The sequence below is a fragment of the Odocoileus virginianus genome, chromosome 34 (assembly GCF_023699985.2).
Source record: "Odocoileus virginianus isolate 20LAN1187 ecotype Illinois chromosome 34, Ovbor_1.2, whole genome shotgun sequence".
Taxonomy (NCBI): domain Eukaryota; kingdom Metazoa; phylum Chordata; class Mammalia; order Artiodactyla; family Cervidae; genus Odocoileus; species Odocoileus virginianus.
In genome coordinates, this window is record NC_069707.1 from 20,965,013 (window position 1) to 20,985,594 (window position 20,582).

The window sequence follows — 20,582 nt, forward strand, 5'->3', positions numbered from 1 at the left end:
AGTACATTAAAGGCTTTAACTCATTAAGCAATCAGGAAACCCGTAAGGTATTACAACTGGTTCAAAGAAAAATTTTTAAAACCACATGTTAAATGCAATAAAGGAAAGCTGAAATAAATTGACAACAGATGCAAAACCTAGTTCACCCAAGGGGAAATAATCAATTGCATTCCAGCCACTCTGCATTTTTATGGATAAGAATCATCTCCATTACTATCCATTTTCTACAACTCACTGAGCTGTACAGTAGCTCAAAGATGATGGAAGGCAGATACAGCACATGGCTGAGCTGACAGGATTCCCACAGATTTTCTGCCCATCATAAAGGCTTTTAATTATTCTTTAATTAACTCAGATAAAAATGACTTGGCAAAAGGGGGTGTCAAGTGTCAAGAAAGATGGAGGAAAATGGACAATGTTGAATGTATATGGTACTAGAATCAAGATTTGGCATTTGAGACTTTGGTTGGAGTGGGGGGATGCTCAAGAAGGAGACATCCAGGGAAGGAATTTAAAACAAATTCCTAAATGGCAGAAGATGCCATAAGGGTCTACTTGGATTTCTCAGCACAAGGACACTATTGCTCTGTAGAGAGACTCACATTGCACAGAAAAAGTAGACTTGATCAATAATTACATTTTAAGAGTCCACCACAATATACCAAAGGACATGGGTAAAAAAGAAATGAAATAAAATCCGCTCCCTTTAATAGCACTTTTTTTTCCCTTGCTAACCTCTGGATTACCTAGTGACACCATGCCCAATTACAACCTGATCCCAACTCAGCAAGAATCTGTGGGGAGTTTATGGAAATCTTCTAGTTCAGAACTTTTATTCCCTTTTCTGATCATCAGCGTGGAAGCAGCCCGATTTACAGAATTAAAACAACCAGAAGAAAGGAAACAGTGTGCTTGAAATTTAGTGTGACAGTTGTGAGCTCTCCTCTTTATATCCAAATAATCATAAATCCTTTGATAACTGTGTTCTAGGTTCCTCCAGATTTCCTTCTAGACTTCGATTTCTTACCAGAAGTAATCGGAAAGGAAATGTTTCCAGGGGCAGCTCTACTTTGATATTTTTCTCCAAACAATCTTTTAATAGTAGCCATAATAAAAAAAACTGTTCTTGAAAAAAAAAAAACTGATAGTGGTCTTAACAAAAATTGTTCTTGAAAATGATAACAAGCTTTTAGCTTTCATGTCAGTCTACATAATTGGACCTTTTACTACAACTGATAATGTTACTTAATCATTTCATTGTCTTTCTAATAATTACAAGCTTCCTGGGGCAAAGAATTTACATGGGACTTAAAGCCTTCATTTAATATTACAAAATAATATATACATTATAAATGTATACATTTAATTATCAAGTTCAGTAAATAAACTATTCTAGAACTACTGGACTTTGTGTTCAGATCTTTTTAAAGGTATCAGTGCTGTGCTATGCTTAGTTACTCAGTTGTATCCAACTCTTTGAGACCCCATGGACTGTAGTCCACCAGGTTCCTCTGTCCAAGGGATTCCCCAGGCAAGAATACTGGAGTGGGTTGCCACGGCCTCCTCTAGGGGATCTTCCCAACTCAGGGATCAAACCCAGGTCTCCAGCATTGCAGGAGGATTCTTTACCATCTAAGCCACCAGGGACGCCTAAAGATCAGTGACCCATGATAAATACTGAGTTACTTCTTGAAAGAATTCAGAGGGGTATATGACCCACATGATCCGTAAATACTGAGAACCATCCAGTGAAGAAGTCCCAGGACAATGACAGAAGTGAGGATCTTTTTAAAGCTCAGAGTGAAGCAGTACTTGGGCAGCACGGGTTCAAGGGTGTAACCTTGCATGTATCAGCCACGGCTATGGACCTGGAAAGGACATGGATCTGCCGCGTGATGCCCCAGTTCAATGATCTATCATGTGCCGTTAAGGGAATGTCTTGTCTGGGTCAGATTCATGGCAATAATGATGAGGTTAAACATTTTCAGTTATTCTTGCTCAACTGTCATCTCTATTCTACTTTTCCTCTTTTTGAATCCTACTGTACTATCTACATCTCTCTAGTAATTCACAGGAACAAAAGTAATTCACCCAGTTTCAAATGTTACCTAAATGCAAACCTATTTACACTACAAAGTTTCAAATCAATCTTCAAAATCAGCTCTAAGGTGATTCTTCCACAATGACTCAAGCTTCTAAAAATGAGGTCTGCTTAACTTGCTCTGTCTAGAAAAGGACCATATTAACCTCAGTAATAGTCAAAATAGAGAATCTCACACAACTGAGCACTCATGAGACCCTTGGGATCAAGTATCTCCTGTATAGACTCTCTTCATTCCTAAAACCAGAATCTGGCCCAGAATCTGGTCCTCGAAGACGATTACTTCAAAAGTTTTGAATAATGTTGAACCCAAAGCACTCAGATGTACTGTACCTCTTGAACAAAACAAATAAAATTTTACCAAAAACACCTATGTCTGCTTCAGAGTAATAGTACACACAAAACCATCAATTATGGAGTAATTCTCTTCCTTGACCCTCTATCAAAGTCAGGCAGTTTGCACATTCCTTACATTCTCAGAAGCAAGATAAAATATCCCTCAACAAAAACTTAGAATACCTAAACATACACTGCAATCAAATAATCAACTGTAAATAGTGGGAACTGGAACAACTTTTAAACTGCACTGCAACTCAAAGTAATCTTAAAACATTCTGATTTTGCTTCAAAGAAATGCCAATGTTTATTTTCCTGACCTTTGCAACATTCTCAAATGGAAAAATAAGAAATTTTAAAATTAAAAACCCCAAAACTGCATTTCTCTGAGAAACCTTCAGTTTTTTACATAGTCCTATAATCGAAAAATCTAACAATTCTTCTCCCATCTCAGATTTAGAAGACAAAATTCCAACTCCAATGACCAATGAATAATTATATTAGAACTAGTTTAAAAAAGAGTAATATCAATTTCTCTCTTCAGCAATCTTGCTCCTAAAAAAATATTAATCAAAACTTGATTATGATCCAAGGGTTAGAAATGCTGACAAAGAACAGATTTGGGGGAAATAAATCAGGAAGTTCACAAGAAAAGAACCACAGGGCAGTAAACATTATTAGCCAGACCCATCAGTATGACAATCCCCAAAACTGTACAGGTAGAAAAGACTACCTGAATGATAGCAAATTGATTTTAACCAGGCAAAAATTAAATCATCATATTTTTAGCTAAGTAAGCACAAAAATTTCCCAATGAGGTATTATTTCCTAAAGGCACCAAGAAGTCACAGAATCCGAAGCAGCAAGCTAGCAGCTTTGTATCTAGAGAGTGCTGTTGTTATTTTTTTAGTCATTGAGTTCTGTCCGACTCTTTTGCAACCCCATGGACTGTAGCCCACCAGCCTCCTCTGTCCATGGGATTCTCCAGGCAGGAATGCTGGAGTGGGTTGCCATTTTCTTCTCCAGGGTATCTTCCTGAGCCAGGGATTGAACCCGTGTCTCTTGCATCTCCTGCACTAGGAGGCGGATTCTTTACTGCTAAGCCACCTGGGAAACCCCTAGGGAATGTTAGATAAAAACACAGAGCTTTTTAGACCATGAATGTTTATACCATGACTTTTTTACACCAGAATTTCCATTTAAACATTATAGACAGTAAACGAAAAATAAATGTATCTGTAATACATTTCTGTTAGGTCACATTTCCTGGGGAAAATTCACTGCACCTCCAACCAAATCAACCAGAATGAGGCATCTGAATCATCAAAGTTTTTGAAAGTCTCCATTACCTTTGAAAACCGAGCATTTATCCATTTGGTAAAGGTTTTCTTCTGCACATCATTGTGTTCATCTGTGGGAGGGAAAAGTAGAGAGAAGGGAAAATATTAGAGTTTATAGTTTTACTTAGGTGCTAAATAAGATTATCTCCACCCTGGGGAGTTTTACACTGTCTATTAGTAGAGTTCCCGAGGCACAATGATCCACAGTTAATGAAGAAGGGGTGACTGATGAGTTTGGTATGTATGGAGTCTGCTAACAAATACCCATAGCAGAGGGAGGCCCAGACACCTTTCCAGAGAAGCTGGCTTTCTCACCCCACATCTCAGCATATTGCCACCAGCCATTAAATCCACGTTCATGAGAAAAGAATCAAGACCTTGCTTTCAAAGTATTATATACATATACACATAAACTTTCTGTTGCATTTTGTTTAAATACAGTTTCAGCATGACAAAAATGTTATAGCGTGTTCAAGACAAAAAATGGAAGTTCTCTTTTAAAAAAAACTAAGAAACTCATGATTCCCCCCTTTTCATACAATTCCTATAGAACAAAAACTACTATGAAGTTTGTAGCTAATTCTGTAACCCGTTTTCCTGTATTAAGACTGACATGACAAAGTTTTAACGATCTTATCTTTGAAAGCAATCTACACCCACCCCTGGGCACATAGCCTGAGAAAATCATAACTGAAAAAGATACCTGTACCTCAGTGTTCATTGCAGCACTATTTACAACAGCGAGGACAAGGAAACAACCTAGATGTCCACAGATGGATGAATGGATAAAAAAGTCGTGGTACCTGTATATACAGTGGAATATTACTCAGCCATAAAAAGGAACGCAACTGAGTTGGTGCCAATGAGGTGGATGAACTTAGAGCCTACTAGACGGAGTGGAGTAAGTCAGAAAGAGAAAGACAAACATCATATGTTAACACACATATATGGAATCCAGAAAAATGGTACTGATGAACCTATCTGCAGGGCAGCAGTGGAGATGCAGACGTAGAGAACAGGCTTGTGGACACAGGGTGGGAAGAATCGAGAGAGTGGCATTAAAACATATACATTACCATACGAAAAACAGATAGCCAGTGGAAACTTACACAGGGAGCTTAAATCCTACGCTCTGTGACAACCCAGAGGGGTGGGAGGGGATGGGAGATGGGAAGGGGGTTTAAGAGGGAGGGGACACACATATACCTATGGCTGATTCATGCTGATATATGGCAGAAACCAACAAAATATTGTAAAGCAATTATCCTCCAATTAAAAATAAACAACCTCCCTAAAAAAAAAAAAAAGGAATCTACACATTTTACAAGCAGAGAAATCACAGCAGTTTATTTATTTATTTTTTTTAATGACTAACTTTGGCTTGAATTACAAATTCATTTTTCAGGTCAAACAAAAAAAAAATTGACCTTAAAAAATCTAAAGCATCCTGAACTTCTTGAAGATAGGCAAAGTGATCTAGTTAGGTATAAGGAAGTCATGTAAAATGTGAGTTAATAACGCAAGGCCCTGTGAGGGCTGGTGGATACAAGTGGAAATACTTGGCAAAGAACGGGCATTGAGCTCTTTGCTGTTATTCTAGTTATAATTATTATTATAGCATATGTGTGAAAAGACAAAAATATCCATGTTACCCTTTCTGTTACTTCTAATCATACCCTCTTCAATTGTTCCTCAATTATCTGTTAAAATGAGCAACAGTCATTGTTGGCATAAATCCTACCAAGGAGCACGTTAACCATCTCTGAGTTGTTCTAAAAGCTGTGTAGGGAGTATTTGAAATAATGCAGAAAGCTTGTGGTACTATCTGACCCACCCTCCAAACACACACACCTTTTTCCACTACTGTCCATGTAAGGAATATTTGGAACAATGCAGAAAGTTGTGGTACTATCTGAACACACACACACCTTGTTCCATTACTGTCCATTCTGCCAGGCTGCTTCCCACATGAGAACAGTAAAATAGTAACAGAGAAGGCTCAAGTGCACCCTGCCCTCAATGCATCAATTTCAAAAGAACTGCCTTCAACCCAGACCTCCTCACTCATCTCTAATAGCATAATTACAAGTTGAACCACGACTTCACCAAGTTAGTGGTATCTTTGGGCTTTATTCTGCTCTGGAAAGAGAGCTTGTAATTAAAAGGTCACTCCTGGAATAAATATAGCAACAGTTTCAGAAAAGAGTGCCCTTCTACAGATCCATAAAGGTAACTGGAGACTGACTCTGAAACGCAAAGAGGGCAATGGATGAAAAAACTTCTAAGAAACTGCGTGTTGTCAACTGAGCTAAGACTTAGCCTTTCACAAAGGACAACACAGTCAGCATCAGCCTCAATTTCAGGCTTTCTACCATCTGATCAATGCCACATATGAGCCATTTATTAACCAAGAGGACCTGCTGACACACTCTGAATGTCCCAGCCTTGACCGTCACATCGAAGAGAGACAGAGCTGAGAGTACACACAGTATGTAAGGCAAGAGGAAGACACATCAGCCTACACAGTGCTATACCAGCCCACTAATATGAATTTAATCTTAAATATCAGTGTTCAGAGTACTTGGCAAATCCAATTATTTTGCTATGAACAAAAATATATATAATGGTCATAACTATTACATTTTCTCAGTTCCATAAAATTCACTGAATTTAATAATTTTTACCAAATTATTGGGAATTTGGGAAATTCTGAGAAGCAAGTTTTATTTCACATTTTATTTCTGTTTTATTTTTCTACATTTCTACATTTTTTAACCTCTTTGCTGAGCATTTAACCTTCTTACTTTCAAAAAACATGTTAAAATAGCTAATAAATACTATATGGGTCCCTCTCCAGAGATAATGTAAACAAAGAAATGAGTACCTATCACCTTATCAAATGATGATTGTGCAGTACTACGTCATTTCAGTCATGTCTGAGTCTTTGCAACCCCATGGACTATAGCTCACCAGGCTCCTCTGTCCATGTGATTCTCCAGGCAAGAGTACTGAAATGGGTTGCCATGCCCTCCTCCAGGGGATCTTCCCGACCCAGGAATCAAACCCTCATCTCCTGAGTCTCCTCCATTGGCAGGCAGGTTCTTTATCACTAGTGCCACCTGGGGAGTCCCCAGATGATAACTAAGAACCTTCAACTGTATCACATATAGAATGAGATCAACTATTTAAAATAGGTTCCCATTATACAGAGATGTTTGTAAAAATTAGAAGTTAATGTTTCTATAATAGTCTTTATCTTTGGTTCAAATAAAAGTCTGAATATGTGCCTAATTAAGTAAATGATATGAAATGAAGTTATTGTTGTTTAGTTGTGAAGTCATGTCCGATTCTTTTGCGACCCCATGGATTACAGCCCGCCAGGTTCCTCTGTTCATGGGATTTCCCAGGCAAGAGTAGTGGAATGGGCTACCACTTCCTTCTCCAGGCTATCTTTCCAACCCAGGGATCAAACCCACGTCTCCTGCATTGGCAGGCAGGATCTTCACCCCTGAGCCATCGGAAATAAAGTGGTGCCTTGTAAAAGATAAAACGTCTTGCATTCAAACTTTTTAAAAATACTCCAAACTTTATAAACACTCTTCTTTATTCATTTTCCTGATACAGTTAAAAGGGAAAAGAGGGATTACATCTCAATAAGCCTTGATTTCACATTTCCCTTCTCACACACACACACACACACAAACACACACACAAACCTCTTGTTTGCTATCAGATATGAATTCAGTAAAGGAATAGGAATTAGCCTGCAGTTTTTCAATTATGAGATTTTTTTTTAATGTAAAAAATTTGGAACACTTACTTACTAGTATAGAACTGCCCTCCACACCACAAAAAATTAAGCTAACAACCTTGGCCCAAGTCAGTGTTTCAGGGAGACAGAAATTTGCTGGCAAAGTTGGGAGCATGACAACTAAAATCCTAAATCACGCTATTACGATCAGCCATTTTGATCATATATATAGAAATTTATACCAAATTTCAAATCTCAAATTTGTTCAACTCTCCATTACAAGTAGTTATTTTAATGTTTCCAAAATAAAAATGAGTAAGCAAACAATACAAATTTACAGATAACTGGATTATTTATATGTGTATTAAGTGAGTATAATTTACATGCTAAATTTATTCTTTCAGGTTTCCAAACAAGTGTTTTCTTTATATTTGTTTTAGAAAAAACATCTAACTTTTGAAAGCCTTTCTTGGCTTAGTAAATCTTACCCATTAATGACCTTTCTCCATTAGGGGGACAAACACGGGACTGAATTAGGAGAAGAAAAATGTGTTAAATCCCTTAAGGCTGATTTTCCAAATTCTTCCTCTAAATATTTTGCTCTTCTTAAAATGCTTTTGACAAGCTCACACAGATCCAAGGGCTGCTGCCCAGTCTGGAATTTTATTTTTGTGATGGGTAAGAGAAGTGAAGCAAGAAACATCAACAAAACCGCCTGATAAATCTTCCAGGAAACTAGCTTAAATTTTTTTCTCACTTCACCAGCTCAAGGGCACATCAAAAATTCTTTTAGCAGAACCTAGAAACAAATCTCAATATAAGTCTTAATCTATAATGTTTCTGTAAAAAAATAATAATAATCCAACACTACAACCATAAAACAAAATCCTGTATTTCCATAGGTCTATCTACATGTATATAATATGAACACAAACTTAGGATAATTGCTGTACAATATCACGTGGTTTCTTCCTTCACCCCACTGGTCCACAAGTCTGTTCCCTATGTCTTTGTTTTCATGCTGACCTGCAAATACATTATCAGTACCATCTTTCTAGATTCCACATAAATGCGTTAACATATATTTGTCTTTCTGGCTTACTTCACTCTGTATAATAGGCTCTAGGTGCATCCACCTCATGAGAACTGACTCAAATGTGTTCCTTTTTATGGCTGAGTAATATTCCATTTTACAACATTTACAACATTTACAACAGCGTCTCTATTGACTCATCTGTTGGCAGACATCTAGGTTGCTTTCATGTCCTAGCTATTGAAAATAGTGCTGAGGTGAACACTGGGGTATCAGTGTCTTTTTCAGTTATGGTTTTCTCAGGATACATGTCCAGTAGTGGGACTGCTGGGTCACTGGGTAGCTTTAGTCCTAGTTTTTTAAGGAATCTCCATAGAGATTGCCTTTTTTTTTTTTTTTGAGATTGCCCTTTTTAAAAAATATCTTTCTGCATATATAATTCACATACCATACAAGTCAGCCATTTCAAGCATGCAATTTAATGAGTTTTGGTATATTAAAATGTCAATGTTTAAAATTGTGTAGAATATATATAACATAAAATCTGCTACTTTAATTTATTAAAGTACTCAATTTGGTAACATCAATTTCATTTACAATGTTGTGCAACCATTCTCATTACTTACAAAATTTTTCATCCACCAAAACAGAAATTCTGTAACCATTTAGCAACTCTTCTCCCATTCCCCTATTTCCCAGTCCCCGGTAACCTCTAACCCACTTTCTAATTCTATGCATTTAACTCATCTTAATATTTCACAGACGTGAATTCACACAACATTTGTCCCTTGGTGTCTGACTTATTTCACTTAGCATAATGTTTTCAAGATTCATTCGTGTTGTAGTGTGTTTCAGAACCTCATTTCTTTTTTGTGGCTAGTCATAGTATATAGCAGTCATTGTATGTATATGCCACATTTTTTCACCCATTCATCTGTTGATAGACACTTGGGTTATTTCTATCTTTCAGCTATTATAAATAATGCTACAATGAAAACTGTATACTAGTGTCTCTTCCAACCCCTGCTTTCAGTTCCCCTGGATATACACCTAGGAGTGGAATTGCTGGGTCATATGGTAATTCTATCTTTAGATTTTTGAGGAACTACTAAAATGTTCTCCATAGCAGGTGCATTATTTTATACTCCCACTAGCAAAGAGGCTGAAGTCCCTTATATAGCATGGTGTTGTATTTGCATATGACCGACATCCGTCTTCCCATATACTCCAAGTCATCTTCAGGTTACTTAATAAAGTACCTAATAGAATGTACCTAAGAATAATAATAATACCTAATGATCTTCCTGGGTTGGGAATATCCCCCGGAGAAGGAAATGGCAACCCACTCCAGTATCCTTGCCTGGAAAATCCATGGACAGAGGAGCCTAGTGGGCTGCAGTCCACAAAGTCGCAAAGAGTCGGGCATGACTGAGTGACTAACACTACCACACTACTAGCAATGTATATGGGTTTCAAATTCTCTACATTCTCACTAACACTTTCTTTTTTTAAATTATTATTATTATAGCCATCATAGTAAGTGTGAAGTGGTATGTAATGGTTTGTATTTGCATTTCTCTAATGACTTAATGATGCCGACCATAAAAAGGCATTTTGGAAACTCAAAAATTACCAAGCAAAATCTCCTAAATTTTGAAATTTCCTGACGACTCTAAACTAGCCCAAGTTCAAAAGCATGCTGCTACAAAGTGGCTAGGATTCAGAGACAGCTCTTTTGCACTTAATCCACACAAGATTGCAGAATAATTCATTTATTCCTCAAAGAATTATTTTCAAAATTTGGTATAACCATTAATTCCTGTCCATCTTCTAATTCTAGAGTGTATTTACCTCTTACCTATTTTCTCTTTGATGAATTCCTCATGCTTTTTAAATGAATGTACAGGAATACAGGAGGAAATGTTTTCCTACTTTCACTCTTTATAGCTGCTAATCTTAACTGAAGAGTGTCTGTAAGTCCTACAGGCACCTGGCATTGGCTGAAACCTTCTTTGTGGAAGTATCCTTTGGAAAAACTCTTTACATCTTAGATATAAACATATTATATGTGTTGCTAATGCAGAAGAACAAGGAGACAGAAACTGTAAACTTTACATACATAACACACTTCACTTTGGACTTCTGTCCTGAGAGTAAGAGAGTTTTATTAAAATCACTGGGAATATCGCAGAATAAGGAGAGGTTATTTAGGAGGAGCTGAATGAGTCATAAAGATGATGAGTCACTGTCATGAAAAGTCTACAGAAAACTAATTTTTTCTTAATGACTGACAAAAGTTAGACTAATTAAAATTTTTTCTGCAAACTTTGATTCTTCACTTTATTTCAGCTAAATAAAGATCTGTTGTGTTCTAAAAACTGTCTTCAGTTCAGTTCAGTTGCTCAATCGTGTTTGACTCTTTGTGACCCCATGAACCGCAGCATACCAGGCCTCCCTGTCCATCACCAACTCCCGGAGTCTACCCAAACTCATGTCCATTAAGTCGATGATGTCATCCAACCATCTCATCCTCTCATTCCCTTTGCCTCCTACCCTGTCTATGAACCCTCAAAAAACTATTTCCTAAAAATATATCTCAAGATGTAGAAAATCCATGCAAGTAAGTTTCCATGAAAATTCTCTTAAAGAATCCCCAGGCACATTTTTAAGTTGACAACTAATATTTATAGTCAATTTAAATACTGAAACAGACAAAAGTCCTAGCACACTGTTAATGAGGTGCAAACCTAGATCATTCAATTATAGAAAATGCCTCCTCTATTCCCTAATTGTCAAAACTAACTCCTCATTGTCAAACTAATCAGCTAAATCAGACATAATTTCTGACATGGAAAGTCTGACTTTATTTTTCTATTTAAAGACACAGTTGGATTTTAAATATTTCATAATAAAGAACCTACAATTTTAAAAAATTAAAATGAAATAAAATAAAAACCACTTTCAGGGAATTCCCTTGTGGTCCAGTAATTAGAACTCAGGGTTTTCACTACCAGGGCCTGGATTCAATCCCTGGTTGGGGAACTAACATCAGACAAGCCTCGCGGTGCAGTCAGATAAATAAATAAAATTTCAAAAAACTTTAAAAAATTAAAACTACTTTCACATGTACTCCAGGGCAACAAGTCAATTCGGAATTCTGATTCTAAGGTGAGCGGATGGATAAATGGATGGATGAATGGACGGACGGACGGATGGATGGATGGATGGATGGATGGGAGGACAGAAAAAGGCACAGCGCCTGGCCCCAGGTACAATAAGTCACTGACTATTTTAATAATTCTTAAGGAAGTGTTCTTTGCTTTGCATTCTTAAACTGCCCTGTGTTTGGAGCCTCACAATAATGCAGCCCAGTAAGATGGATGGAGGGTAAGAAGTATGTCCTCCTCTTGAAAACTGTAGGAGGAGAATCCTAGAAGGAAAGACAGGAAAGCAGAAAGCAGGTACCTAAGATGCCTCCTCACGTGGCTTAAACAACTTGGAAAAGTTGGCCACAAGGGGACCCACATATTCCAGTGGGCAAACCACTCCAGGGGCTTGCTCACAGTTGTCCCAACCCAAGATAACACTCCAGAGATGATGAGCTGTAATTTAATTAAAAGGCTAAACTCCAGAGGTGGCTGCTACAAAGGCATCAATTATCTTTGTTTCCATTAACACCAGAGCCTTTGCTAATTAATTTAATGAATGTGAGAAATGTGCTTTTTCTGTGGCTTGAGAACTGGCATAATTAGAAGGTTGGAAACAATCTCCCACGAGTGAATTTAGTTTTATTCAATGAATGTGAATTGGCCGAAATATTTCACAGACGTGTCTGAACATCAATTAAGCAACTGAAATCTAACAAGCCTAGGAGGCCCTGCCCTCAGCCATGAGCTGGGAGGGTCCTAGTTATCCAGTGCTGTCTATAAGTCTACCTAAATTGTTTCTCTAAACCATCACTGTCAAACAGAAAGACACATAATTTTAAATTTTCTAGTAGCCACATTAAAAAAAAAAAAGAGGTAAAAATAATTTTAGTAATGTTATTTAACCCAATATATCCAAAATAGTATCATTTCAACATATATTCATTATTTTTAAAACTATTGATATCTTAACTTTTTTTTTCTTACTGTCTTTGAAATTCAGTGTCTATTTCACACCTTTAGCATGTTTCAGCTTGCACCAGTCACAACAGCCTTCACACTGCATTGCACAGGTCTAGAATACCGCTGCATCTCTTGCAACTAAAACCTCATGTCCTTCAAAAGGACAGGGCACCAAGCTCATGAAACAGGCTGAATGAAACTTTTTTGAGCCTGCTTGCTAATAATGATTGTTTAATGAATGCCAATGTGCACGCCAGGTATGGTCCAAAAGTTGCCTTCATTTTAACCCTGATGGTGGGACAATGGTTACCCTTCACACCCTATTTTAAGCACTTGGAGCTAGTATTATTGAGCAAAAATAAAGCAGAAATTTTCAGTTGGGCATGACCAAATTGGTCTTGTTCATTCTGTAAGACTTTTAGTCCAAGAAATAGACAGTAAGGATAGGAAATATTTCTAAGTTGTTCTTACATTCATCATTTAGTTTTAATATTTTCTTCTCTTTCAATGGAAATTAATGTTCATCTATTTTGAGGAAAACATTGTACAAAGAAACAGATGGTGACACTTACTGAGCACCAGACAAATTCTATTGGTCCCAAAAAAGATCCAAGTGCTGCTTTTAAGAAGCTATCAAGGGGAGGTGTGTCAAGAAGAATTGGGAGTCGGGTGTGAGGCAAGTACATAAGTAACAGATGGACAATTATAATTAATATATTAGGGGTGTGTGTGTTAGTTGCTCAGTCATGTCCAACTCGTTGTGACCACAGCTGGACAGGCTCCTCTGTCCATGGGATTTCCCAGGCAAGAATATTGGAGTGGGTTACCATTTCCTTCTCCAGGGGATCTTCCCGACCCAGGGATCAAACCCAGATCTCCCACATTGCAAGCAGATTCTTTACCATCTGAGCCACCAGGGATGCCCATATATTAGATACAAATAAATTTATAAATTCAGAGGAAAATGTTTCTTCTTGGTGGAGGTGAGGAGGAGATCAGGGAAGAATTCAAGGAAAAAGTTACATTTGAATTAGGCCTTGAATTGACATGTTAAAAGCATATATAAATGGTGGGGGTGCGGGGGAGGGCATTCGTGGAAGACACCAGCTGAAGCAAACAAAGTCTTAAAGGCATGAAAAGAACAGACAGGCAGACAAAAATGTGAGCCTTTCTCTGGCTGGATGATTATGGACCGGAGTTGCAATGCCCCAGACTCCTCTGTCCATGGGATTCTCCAGGAAAGAATACTGGAGTGGGTTGCCACGCCCTCCTCCAAAGGATCTTCCTGACCCAGGGATCAAACCCACGTCTCAAGTCTCCTGCATTGGCATGCGGGATCTTTACCAGTAGCGCCACCTGGGAAGCCCAGAAGGTCAGTAGTGTCTCTATATTAGAGAAAAAAAGCACCAGAAGAGAAATGGATTAGGAAAGGAAATTCTCTTCACTTAATGAGTTAGAGGTTAGCAGGATATTTGGGTGAAGATACCAAGCAGGATTAGGGCAGATGGGAGAGAGTCTTCACATAGAGAGACCATCTCAGAAGCTCAAGTTTTCAGAAGAAAGGCATATCCCACAGTTTGAAAGAAAGTTATCGGAACTGCTGGGGAAAATGAGGCCTGAAAAAAAGATAAGTGAACTTAACCCCTAAGACCTGCCGGCATACGATGCTATGAGGGAACAGGGAAGCTGGGCTGGCAGACCCGCAAATTGTTACAAGTTTCCTGATGCAATATGACAGTATCTATATTAAAATATTTTTAAATTACATAACCATTGACCCAGAAGTTCTGAGAATTCATCTTACGAAATCATTAGACACACAAATATTTAGATATCTTTAAAAGGATGTTTTTTAAAACATTCTTCATAATTGCAAAAAAAAATTGTTATTCTAAATGTTCATCCTTGGGCATTATTTAGGAGTATATTTTCATACATAAATGCAAACATCAAAAGTGATACTAAAGAAGAATATATTAAGACCATGGGAAGATGTTTCACACTATATTAAGGAATAAAAGTGCAGGCCAAAGAGTACACACAATGAGTCATTTATAAAACATGACCCGAAAGGCAAGAGCCAAAACATTAGCGCTGTTTATTTAAGAGCCTGAGAGACTCTTATAGTCTACTATATTTTTAATTTCTGAAATACATAATACTCTACACATAATATACATAATTTTCTTTAAAACACTGACCCTGCAAAAGGTATATTTTTCTCTATTTCAATGTGCACAAGTAGAAAGGTTAGAGAATTTAGCAGCTATAAAAATAAACCAGGCTGGGAGGAGGCCTGCCTGCCTGTTGGTCTGCTCTGGACGGGGATGGTGAGAATAAAGAGACTTCCGTGTGTTTGTAATTACACGCAGACAGGAAGGATCTAGTGGGGAGGGAGAGATGGTAGATGCCAACACTCAGTACCCAAGAAGGGTTCCCTCAGGGAGCCAAACCCCAGAGGATGAGTGAGAGACATGTATCAGAAACCACACTTTCTAAATTAGATGTAGTTAAGGGCACATATTTCTAAAAATGAAATTCTCCAGGTTAAATTGCTTTTACTTGTATCTGCCTGTCCAGTGAGTTTTCCACTCCAGTCTGAAGAGATTATCAGACAAATGTAAAATAAAGGTGCCTAAGTTGGTCCATCTCTCCCCACCTTCTAGTCTATTCACTGTGGGAACATTGTTGAAAAGGAAGTTCCATCATTTAAAATACACCATTTGCAATAAATTCAAGTATATCTAGGCAAAATGATCAGTGTACTGATCAGTTAGGAAGATGAGAAGATAAAATGTAAGAGTAAGGCAAAACAATGTTATCCACAGTTCAGGGCTTCCCTCATAGCTCAGTTGGTAAAGGATCTGCCTGCAATGCAGGAGACCTAGGTTCAGTTCCTGGGTCGGGAAGATCCCCTGGAGCAGGAAACGGCAACCCACTCTAGCATTCTTGCCTGGAGAATCCCATGGACGGAGGAGCCTGTCAGGCTACAGTCCATGGGGTCAGAAGAGTCAGACACGACTTAGCAACTAAAGAAAAGAGAGATCCACAGTTCACACAAGCTACTTAGACTTTATAAAAAGCCTAATATTATACCCACTTTGAGAAAAAGAACATATACCTGGGAGAAAAAAAAGTATTTGTCCTTTGTTCATGTACTCTGATGAAATAACATGTAGTGCAAATGCAATTTTTAAATTAAAAAAAAAAATACAGTATATCAGAAGTAGCTTTTTGAACTTTTTTTCTCTATTTTAGAATGTTTTAACATTGAGCCACAGCAAGTTAAAATCAAGATGTAAGATAATTTTTAAAAAAGGAAATCATTTTACTAAATTTTCAAAATGGCAAATCCATTAAAATACAATCCTTTGCCCAAGATAAATATTTATAATAAGCAGGAAGAAAATGCCAGAAAGGAACACTATGTTTCCCCTTATAAACTCAGGGGTAAAGATTTTTCCCATGAACCTCAGAGTTAGGAAATCAGCTGATGAAACACAGCACCCTTTGCTTAAAGGTATATAAACTGAAAGTTAATAAACAAAACAAATTAAATATAGCCTTATGTTGAAAAATGCATATTTCCTCACTTTCAGTTTACATAACTAGTTAAGTTCACAGGAGTTATTAACAATTTTTATTGAAAAGCTTATTCAGGTAGGGTTAGACAAAGGAGCTAAAAGATAAAATCTAGAGTATGAACAATGTAAGAAACCACTCCCCAGCACACGAAAGTTATCATCTATGATCATTTATCCTCTAAAATCATTGTTGAAAATTAGGATCCTGCTTCAAATTAGCACTGTCTTTATTTAATAGCCTATAATGTGGGTCTGATTTTTTTGCTGTTTATAAAAATTCGTAAATTCAGTCTGGAATTGCAAACTTGGCAATTATTTCTGTATATCATAGCTCTTCCTTCTCTTTATCTTCATTGTACCGCATTAAAGCATCAAAGTGGGCTTCCCTGGTGGCTCAGCTGGTAAAGGATCTGCCTGCAATGTAGGAAACCTGGGTTCGATCCCTGGGTTGGGAAGATCCCCTGGAGAAGGGAATGGTAACCCACTCCAGTATTCTTGCCTGGAAAATCCCATACAGAGAGGAGCCTGGCAGACTACAGTCCATGGGGTTGCAAAGAGTCAGACATGACTGACTGACTAATAAAGCATCAATAAGTCTAGATTAATTTAACTTGAAGATTAATTTAATCAATTTAGTTGATGATTAGCAGAAAATCGTGCTTGCTTTTCTGAAATAAATGACTTTATAGCTAGTACTTAGAATTCTATCTTCTCTCCTCTTCCATCATTTTGGACTGAAAAATCTTAATCATTTTAGTCGGTTTTATAAAAACACCAAAAGCATTTCCTCCAAGACTTGTGCTTCCTTACTAGATCTCTCTCACTCTAAAATCATTTCTAAAGTAGGAGACCAATAGTCCCTGAGCACAGTCAAAACAGCTTTGCAAAGAAAGGATAATGTTTTCTGCTTTCTCCCGTATTTCCTTCCTAATGACACCCTAACAACTAGGGTCCTTTGACCTTGCAGAAGCCCAGTGACAGAGTCTTCTGAGAACACTGCAATTGGTACCTCTTTTCCATCATTCTAGACATTATACTGGAAAACAGAATTCATGGTGACAAAGTTCTTTTGGAATTAGCAAGAGAGTGAATCAAACAAAAAAGATTTGGACAGATAATCTTTCTTCAAAGCATTAGCACTTCCCTCCGGAGAACAGTAAACTAGCAAACCCGACTGAACCTGAGTTTAAAGCACACACAGTAATACGCCCAAAAGAACTGAAAACAGAACCTTGAAGAAACATCTGCACACCCATGTTCATAGCAGTGTTATTCACAATAGTTAAAAAAATGGAAGCAACCCAAGTTTCCACCCATGGATGAAATGGATAAACAAAACATGACATATACAGACAATGGAATATTACTTGCCCTTCAAAAAGGAAAAATTCTGACCCACTGTATGGCATGGATAAACCTTGAGGACATTTTTTAAACAAAGTCACAAGAAGAAAAATACTGTGTGATTCCATTTATATGAGGTGCCTACAGTAGTCAGATTTATAAAAACAGAAAGTAGAATGGTGGCTTCCAGAGACTAGGGGAGAGTCAGGAATTGGGAGTCATTGTTTAACAGGTACAGAGTTTTCATTTTTCAAGAAAAAAAGAGTTATAGAGGTGTATGGTGGTCATAGTTACACAACAACACAAATGTACTTAATACCACTGAACTGTTCACTTAGAAGTGATCACGATGGTGAATTTTATGCTGAGTATTGCATCACAAAGAAAAATTGGGGGGGGAGCACATCAATAACCATTTTCGTTTCTATTTTCAAATCAAAAACCTGATTTTCAAAGAAGAGATATTTAGTATGTCTCAATGCATATATTCCCCAACGAGACAAATGAAGAAATTTTTCTTGGTTTCAATTTCATCTTTTAAAAGCCACATTTTTAACATGGTCCCTTGAATATAAAGGCAGGTATTATGAATTCTAGAATCAGACTTGTTTTTCACTATGACCATACCGCTAGTCATCTTACTTCAGAGGGAAACACTGGTTCAAAACCAGGGTGGGAGATACCGCTGGCTTCCTACTCAGTCATCCTTTTCCCTTCCTTGCTTTCATGTCTAATTTCACTTTTTTTTTTTTTCCCCTTGAAGCAAGTTAGTCATTTATAACACTCATCTCCCCCTGAAACTAAGGATAACCATATGGCCCAGTTTGGACTGATGGTGAGCCAAAAGCCATGAGCATAAATCATTCCAGGATCAGATCTCCAGCCTCAGTCAGGCCTGCAGCCCTGGCCAACACACTGACTGCAACCTCATGAGAGATCCTGGGCCACAACCACCAAGCAAAGCCACTCCCAAATTCCTGACCAAAGAAACGGTATGAGATAATAAACATTTGTTGTTTCAAACTGCTAAAAGCTGGGATAATTTGTTAGACAGCAATGGGTAACTAATATAGATTTGATGCTAAGTTTCAGAGTAATTTGTTATGCAGCAAGAGATAAATAACACAGCAGGTATCCAGCCATCGATCTGACACCTGCACAGACTCATTTCAAATTGAACACATGTGAACCTGAACTGCTGGTCTTCTCTGAAATCAATTCTGTCCAGTCTTTCTTAACTCAGAGCCTGACACCTTCATCCATTTGCTTTTTTATGCCAGGACCCTGAAACCAATCCCTGGCATTCCAATCTATCACCACATTTTGTTGGTCCCAATTCCTAAATATACTTTAACTCTAGCCACAGTTCTTCATCTCCCAGCCATCTCCAGTCCGGGCTACTGTCATCTCCTGCTTGGAATCCACTAATCTAAAACCAATAACCTGGCACCATCTCCTAATTTCTATTCTTGTTCCTTTCCAATACACCTTCGAAATGTAGCCAGCTTAAGAATGGACTTTGGAACAATTAAGTTAACATGGTTTACAAAGCTCTGGACCTTCTGACCCTTACCTATGCCGAGTCTTATCTTGCCTGCCTTCTCCTCCTCTCTGCAGCTCCGATCAGTGGCCTCTGTGTTTCTCAGATGTACCCAGCCCTTTCTTACCCCAGGTTATTTGATCATGCTGCAATGTCTACTTAGAGCCCATTCTCAACCTGCTGAACCCATATGGGTATTTCAGGTCTAATTTTAAACATCTTTTCTTCAGAGCAGACTTCTAACTTCCCCAATCTTTCAAAGTATCCAGTTTTCTTTTGCACCCTATGTCTATCTGAATTTGATTACATTTTGATTTGTGTAAGCCCATTAGGGCAAGAAAAGTCTACTTTGATCACCATAGTATACACAGCTCCCAATACAGGTTATCAATTTTAAAACTTATTGAGTGGATGTATTCAATGTGTTCATTAAGTTCAAACAAACTATATTTTGACTCTAATTCAATCTAGACTTAATAACTGTCCACTCCAATGAAAGAACATGAATCTGTTATATCTATGGCCTTTCTATCTATCCATCTGCAAAATATTAAAACCATGATCACTGAGATGACCCAGATTCTCTTTCTCATTTCCTCTTATCCACATGCTTAAAGATCATTTTATTATTGGAAAAGAATGAAAATGTGACTTCTAGAAACATTAAAAAGAAGAAGAGCAAGAATTAAAATAGCCCCTAAAGGCAGACAAGAAAAGTAATTCTAAAGCTCATTAGAAAACTAAATTGACCCCTGATTCATCTAAACAAGAACATTTTATCCTGGTGCTTAGAGTTTTGATGAACAATCATTTCCCTTTCCAAAGCTTGGCTGATTTGTAAAGGCAGGAGGATCATGACTCTGCACAAGATGATTTTGTGATGAAGAAATCAGAGACCTGCTGATGGGAGAACCCAGTAATACTAATGAGGGTACGCCGGAGCACAGCATAAAGCAACCGGCCCCGTTACTCACTGCCAGTAAGCACTACCCTGACTTGCAACCAGAGGAGGAGCGGGTCTAGGAGCAGACACTGTGGGTTCCGAGGCCAAGCCACACACAATGAGACAACAGTGTCGGCAGCAACTAACCAGAGAAGAAACTGTGCAATGCTTTCCCCTGTAATCATACACACTGGCCATCAGCCCCGCTGCAAGACTAAACTCCAAGATCACATGGGTATATAATACAAAGGCATGATGGTGCCAAACTTTCACGAACAGTACACATATTTGGACTTAATAGATGTATATGAATACACATTAGTAGAATACAACCACAATTAGACATACAGTGCACAGGGTCGCAAAGAGTCGGACACGACTGAGCGACTTTCACTTCACTTCATTCGTATAAATACATGTTATGATATATTACACACATACACACAGAAAGAATGCTAAGTTTTTCACTTCAGTAAAAGAGAAGTTTTAATAAAAGAATTT

General features: G+C 37.8%; 1 protein-coding gene across 5 annotated transcripts in view; it reads right to left on the minus strand.

Annotated features, from left to right (window-relative positions):
• UTRN (utrophin) overlaps positions 1-20,582 on the minus strand; it is a 546,437-nt gene that overhangs the window by 434,764 nt on the left and 91,091 nt on the right. For all 5 annotated transcript variants that reach the window (XM_070461578.1, XM_070461576.1, XM_070461579.1 and 2 more), the window contains one exon: positions 3,787-3,848. In XM_070461578.1, coding sequence (XP_070317679.1) covers positions 3,787-3,848 — 62 coding nt within the window. The remainder of the gene's footprint in view (positions 1-3,786; positions 3,849-20,582) is intronic.